The 6,531-nt window shown below is 35.1% G+C and overlaps 1 protein-coding gene across 1 annotated transcript; it reads right to left on the minus strand.

The window, feature by feature from the left end:
• Window positions 1-644: 644 nt before the first annotated feature.
• On the minus strand, window positions 645-6,158 carry LOC139735211 (putative methyltransferase GWCH70_2453). Its single transcript, XM_071645968.1, has 5 exons — window positions 6,063-6,158; window positions 4,662-4,784; window positions 3,451-3,589; window positions 2,764-2,856; window positions 645-835 (listed from the first exon to the last, which is right to left on the minus strand). Exons 1-5 carry the CDS (start codon window positions 6,156-6,158, stop codon window positions 645-647), a joined length of 642 nt encoding a protein of 213 aa, XP_071502069.1.
• Between the last annotated feature and the right edge of the window lie 373 nt (window positions 6,159-6,531).

Raw genomic sequence — 6,531 nt, forward strand, 5'->3', positions numbered from 1 at the left:
AACGATGGGGCTTGCTGTTCAAACTATTTCTGAGCTGGGTTCCAGATACGGGTCCTGAAACAGTTTAGATATGATCAATCTGCAAACTCAATTATACCTACGTCAGCAGTTAAAATTACAACACGCACACACGCACTCATTCAATATAGTATGTACAAGCTTTCTCACCATCTATTATTTAAATGTTGCCAAAAAAGTTTTAACAGCTAAGATTTTAATGTCAAGAGAGCTGTGACAACAGCCGAAAGTCCTGAAGTTGGTCCAATCCTACAGCAGAGCTCGGCACTAACCCTTTTTTTTTTTGCCTGATGGCTCGTCCGGACTACTAAAATCTCTTAAATCTGATATTTTGGTGGCCCGAAAAAAAAATGTAGCGGCTCGAAATAAGAGGAAACATAACAATCCACTTTGAATCTTGAGTGCCCAAACGGACCACCAAATGATTGATTTTTTTTTTTTGAAAAATTTGGTGGCCGACATCAATTTTCAGTAGCCCCAGGCCACCGCTCATGACGAATCCTGATACTATAGGCATGTGCTCTCATTGTAATTGTCATTATACGCAACAATTGTATGTACATTAATCACCGTCAAGGTGTTATCCCATGAGGATAAAAATCGTGGCCTCGTCGCAAGGATGCACGCTACATTTTCAAGACCCTGTACGTGAGGATGACCCCATAGACGGGGCCGTTTGTCATGTAGACGAAGTCCTCGTGAGAGACCTTCTCGACGAGGCCCTCGTTGGCGAACTTCACCAAACCACTCTTCAGTTTCATGTTTCCTTCTTCATCCTCAAAGACCGGTTTTCTCGTCACGATAACGATGTAACCTCCTGAGTTATAAAGAAAACAGTAAAAGAGTCTTTCCATCATCTTGATTTGATCCTTAAGGTCAAAGAGTATGAAAAAAAGCTATCGCTTTGCTTGAAGGGATTTGTACAGTTTTGGTTGAGACCTAATTTCAAGTTTCTAATATTTTTTGGTGAGATAATGAGAAACCCTCTTATGAAATATGAAAGAACATGTAATTCTATGACGAATTCAACATTTATTTGAAAAAAAAAATGGTTTTGAAATGGCTGAGATATCCAAAAAGAGCGATTCTAATGAAGTGTGGGACCCACACTTTATTACGATCGCTTTGTTTTACTTTGTTTTTGGATGTTTCAGTCATTCCAAACCCGATTTTCATCAAATAAACTTTGAATTCCTCTTAAAATGGTATGCTCTGTACTATATCATAAGTGTTTTTCTAGGTATCTCGCAAAAAGTTAAAAGCCCAATTCTCATCTCCACCAATACTGTACTATCCCTTTAAGGTTGCTTTCTTCTTTTTTTTTCTGACTGTCGTAAGTTTGACTACGCACAAGGAACTTTTGTGAATGTTTTGTTTTTCTATACTCACTGCCTTACGCCTTCTATTTTGTTGATAGAGCCCAGTAGGTTAAGGTAGTTCTCACACAATATATATTTGTCTGTATGTAATATGTCTACATCTATGTAATCATATCTATACATTTGAATAAATTAAGAATATGAATATAACATATATACATATATCTATACATATGAATGAATAAAAAAAATACACTCAGCAAAAAAAAAAAGAAAGTAAACACTTTTTCAAGATTATATTTCTCATATAATATTTGGCTAACATTTAATGTATTATGCACCATATTAAAGATAATTTAATTGGCTATCGACCCGGTAGGTCAACAAAAAGGAAAACTTTACGCATGAGTGAACACCTTTGTTTTTCTCTTCCAGGGCACAAAAGTTAAAATTGCAAAACTGAGCAAGTTGTCATTCATGGGTAGGCGCCCTTCCATATAACAATGAGAACAAACAACAAATTTCACACAAAAAGCAACATAAATTAAGTTGCAAAAATAAACCTATGATCTCTATGATATCTTTAAAGCCCCAAAGATCAATGAAGGCTAAAAACAATGGAGGAAAATGAAGAATCTTCTGTCAAATCTAAATTCAAATGAAATAAGAGAAGAAGCAATAATTAACAAAAATGGCAGAAATTTTAGTTTTGCTTTGTTCAAATTAGAAAATTGTCAATAATGTTTGGTTCTTTAATTGGTCTTACGAATTCTTAAAAAATAAAAGAATGAAATTAAAAAAAAAATATGTTCATTTAACCATGTTTATGCATATTACTCCCTATATGATTTTAAGTTTGAGTTGACAAAAAATCCTTATTTTCCACTTTAGTGCCCCACTTTGTTTTTGTTCGAGGTTAGATATATATAAAGAGAAAAAAAAAAACTTATTTTTGCTATTCCATTCATGTCTCTCATTGTGTTAAACTTGTCTTTTGCTGTCATTGTTATCCTGAAGGGCATTTGCAAATGAATGGCAGCATGTCAATTTTTGCAATTTTTACTTTTGTGCTTTGGAGGACAAAAAACGAATGTGTTCACTCATGCGTAAAATTTCCTTTTGTATTAACCTACTAGCTTGATAGGCAATTAAATTACCTTTAATATGGTATATAATACATTGATTTTCATCAAAATCTGCCATGAAAAAATATGAACTCGAAAAAGTGTTTACCTTCTTTTTTTGCTGAGTGTATATATATATATATATATATATATATATATATATATATATAGATACACACACACACACACACACACACACACATATATATTATATATATATATACACAAAAATGAAGAAACAAACATACTACATAATCATGATATGACCATAATTTCGCAAAGGTATTCATATATTCGTTTACCTTTCCTGACCAGTCGAGCCATTTCCGGTATGTGTTTCTCATTCAGGTGATTTGGAAGGAAACAGCCACAACTCACAGCAAAATCGAAAAAACCTGCAATAAAGACAAAAAAAAAAAAACATTCCATTAGACATTCATGATCAATTCGACAAATATTAGTACCATCAAACTGAAATCATCTCTATACTTGAATTCTAAGTTATGATATCTGTTTATTACACATGTGCTGATCATGACCCCCCTTTCTCTCTCTCTCTCTTTGTATATATATTATATATATTATATATATATAATATATATATACATATTGAAACAAAAGAGAGGGAAAACTGACCAGAAACAAATAATAAATAGTTAAATTGCTCAAAGTTTTCACTATAACTATATATATATATATATATAGTATATATATATATATATATATACAATATAGATATATAGATATATTTTTTTCTATCATCCATTATGATTGCAATTATGATTATAATGAGGAGTAATAATTGTTATTAGTACAATTATTATTATCTTTCATTACACCATCATCCCTACTATCACTGTATCATTTGATGTAAACTTATGATGGAAAATCGGTGAAAGTATTTACTCTTTTCTTTTCTTTTTTTGGTGGGGGAGGGGAATGTTATCTTTTCTTTAGAACGACATTTTTCTTCTCGGCTGCTCACTCACCGTCCTGATATTTCAAAGGAGTTTCTGAACCGAATACGCCCGCTACGAGATCCGTATAGAGCCCAAGATCATTTGCTATCTTCAGGCAGTCGGCGGATAGGTCCACTCCGTACAAACTGGTGTATCCCAGCTTAGCCATCTGTAATAAACGTGAATGGTGCATCGCTCAAAATATGGCTCATATTTTCGACAAAAACTGACCAAAACATTAATTACAGGATGGATCTCATGTATTACATTTTAGGAATGCTTACGATAAACATTTTATCAATTTTTGTTTTATATGAACGCAAGAAAATTCCAAACAGATACGGTACAGGAATTTTCTCTTCTTGCACTATACTGAAAAAAATAATGTCTTTGAAGTTAATTGGTTTAGGAATTCGGACAATGTTATGGGTAGTAATGGTGTCTTGTAGCAGCTGATTGCTGTTGCGAAGTTAAGTATCATTAATCTTAAGTATACATGGAGTCCATTTCTGCAGTAATAACCTCCTTAATGCCGTGATATGGCCGAACACATTATGGTTGAATGAATCTGGTTGGGGAGAGTATTATTCACCCTTCGAGTAGAGATGTTATATTACACTTGGACCTGTACCCTGCTTTATGAAGAGTTAAAATTGATTATACACATAATTGATTTCAACTGCAAGTCTATGGCAGCCTGTGTAGTTGGAAATTCAATCTTTTGATAAAACGGGGCCCTGGTCTCATGCCAAATGAAGGAAAACTGCTTCGACAAGTATTTCTGTTTGAATTCGTGTACAAGGATACATTCTCCTCTCTCCCATTGAATTTAAAGAGAGAGAGAGGGAGAGAGAGAGAGAGAGAGAGAGAGCGAAATGGAAACAGTCGAGGGAGTGAGCTCCATTAAGGCTCCAGCAAAAGCATACATTTTAGCTGCCACACACCAAGAGCTATAACACAATTGCCTCTAATAGTTTCTCTTAAATGTTGGCTTAATCTTGTGATGATGGTGATGATGATGATGATGATGATGATGATGATGATAATGATGATGACGAGGAGGAGGATGATGATGATGATGAAACAAGTAAAACAGCCTTTATAATATAGGGCCATAGTCCATCTGTAGCAACATTCAAAGACGCCCTTGTGAATGTCTTAGTTAAAGAAAATATTATTCTTGTAGAGTATCATGTCATTTAAAATCTAAATAAAAGTCCCAAAACCAATGTAGGCCCTACCTGTATTCCACCTTGCCCCGTACCGCAGCCAACGTCCAGGATTCGAGGCTTAGTGTTGGAGTCTACCTCAGCAATCTTCTTCGCCATTGCTTCGTGACCTCTGTAACCGGTAGCCATTAGCAACTGCAAATCATTTAAAAACAACATAAACGTGAAATGACAACCTTGTCAAAGAAATTCAAATAAGGAGACACTTACCTACAATACTGTGTCAGCAAAGTACTTTGCTGTGCAAAATGATGTCGATTAAGTGTACTCAAATTAATGCACATTAGCTAGAAGAAACTGCCACTTTTAAAATGTTACATGTCTTTTTCTTGCTGTTGCTGTACCGTCCTTTCTTACTGATATCTGTCAATAAGCAGATCAAAATCGATTCATTTCATTTGGGTCATCAAAGTGATATCATATAGTGCATATATGCGTAAGTATGTTTCAAAGTAGTGCATTGTATTTGCTCAGTCCTTCAACACCAACGTTACATTTTTCTGGACTTATTTATTTATTTATTTTTTTTTATTTTTTATTTTTTGGTGATAAATGATGCGTGCTTTGGTCTCCAGTCCATCATCTCAAAAATAAGATAGCAGTAATCGTGATTTTCTTGTGTGACTGTCTTGACTGACCTTCCATGCAATGTTTTTTTTCCTTCCTTTTCTCTCTTATTTGTATTACAGGAGACACTTCAGAGGCGAAAGGAACTTTTTCAAACTGAAGTAGTGTGATTAGATAAACTGATAATTAGGCTAGCTCCTTCACGCAAAATCAGCTAGTATATCAAATAGACTATAATGCATTATTGGTTGCATAGCCTTCAAATGAGCAACCTCTATATAATACGTGTATATGCAAAGGAAAATAAGAGAATCGCCAAACGAATGAGGATAACTCATTATCGACACTTCAAGAAGAATGTCGCCGAAGTTCGTTAACACTGCCAGCAACCGATTCAAACTCTCGCTGATCCGATCTGTGCTTAACAACTAAATTAGTAGATCTGAAATGGTATGATACTCATCGAACCCGGAATGGAGACTACTCAATATCTCCTGCCCTGTCAAGCCACTGTGTGTTACATTTCAAATTGATATAATGTTCTCGATTGTTTTTTCTTTAAATGAGAGCCGGAATCTCTATCTCAAAAATGAAAGAAAGAATGAAATTACATTGAAGTGATAGTTTATTTCGACTTCTAAGTTTGAAAAGCGTTTTTAACATCAGTTGTCCATCACCAGCCATGTCATCTTTCTTGGAGTAACAGCAACTGAACTTTATTCCTCCCCTCGAACGCCAAAGTCAGCCCGCAGAGCCTCGAAACTTCCTCTTCCCAAGTGGGCTGAACGCGTGACACTAATTTACATGAATTTTAATGCATTAATATTCATAACAGTGTTCATTTACCGTGTCGTAGTCGTTCGCGATATCGTTATAAGCAGCGGTCATGTCATCTTCGTTGTTGTTGTTCATAAGACCTTTCATGGCTTTGAAGCCCTTCATCTGCTCTTCGTCTTTGCAGTTCGGGAAATGTGTCTGTGCTTTTTTTTTCGCGACGGACAGGGTGAAAGAAAACAGTATGTCAGTAAAGATCTTTACAATCATTAATGATTAATTCAGTTTCGAAGTTATTAGTTGAATCGCAATTAAATATTTTCTCTTCCTGCGTCTAAATGATCAACAATAAGGTCTACTTTATCCAGGCTAGCCTGTTCAGTGTAGTCACTGCTCTACCAGAGAGAGCCCTGTCATTATTAGTACCATAGCCATACTAGCATTGCTCGGTACCTATTTATACTTCTGGGTAAAAAAGGACATGGTGGGTAAAACATCTTGTTCAAGGACGTAAGCACTGGGTAGGAATCGAAATCGGGTC

The sequence above is a fragment of the Diadema antillarum genome, unplaced genomic scaffold (assembly GCF_040938485.1).
Source record: "Diadema antillarum isolate AM-2024a unplaced genomic scaffold, OU_Dant_1.0 seq00000565_RagTag, whole genome shotgun sequence".
Lineage (NCBI taxonomy): Eukaryota > Metazoa > Echinodermata > Echinoidea > Diadematoida > Diadematidae > Diadema > Diadema antillarum.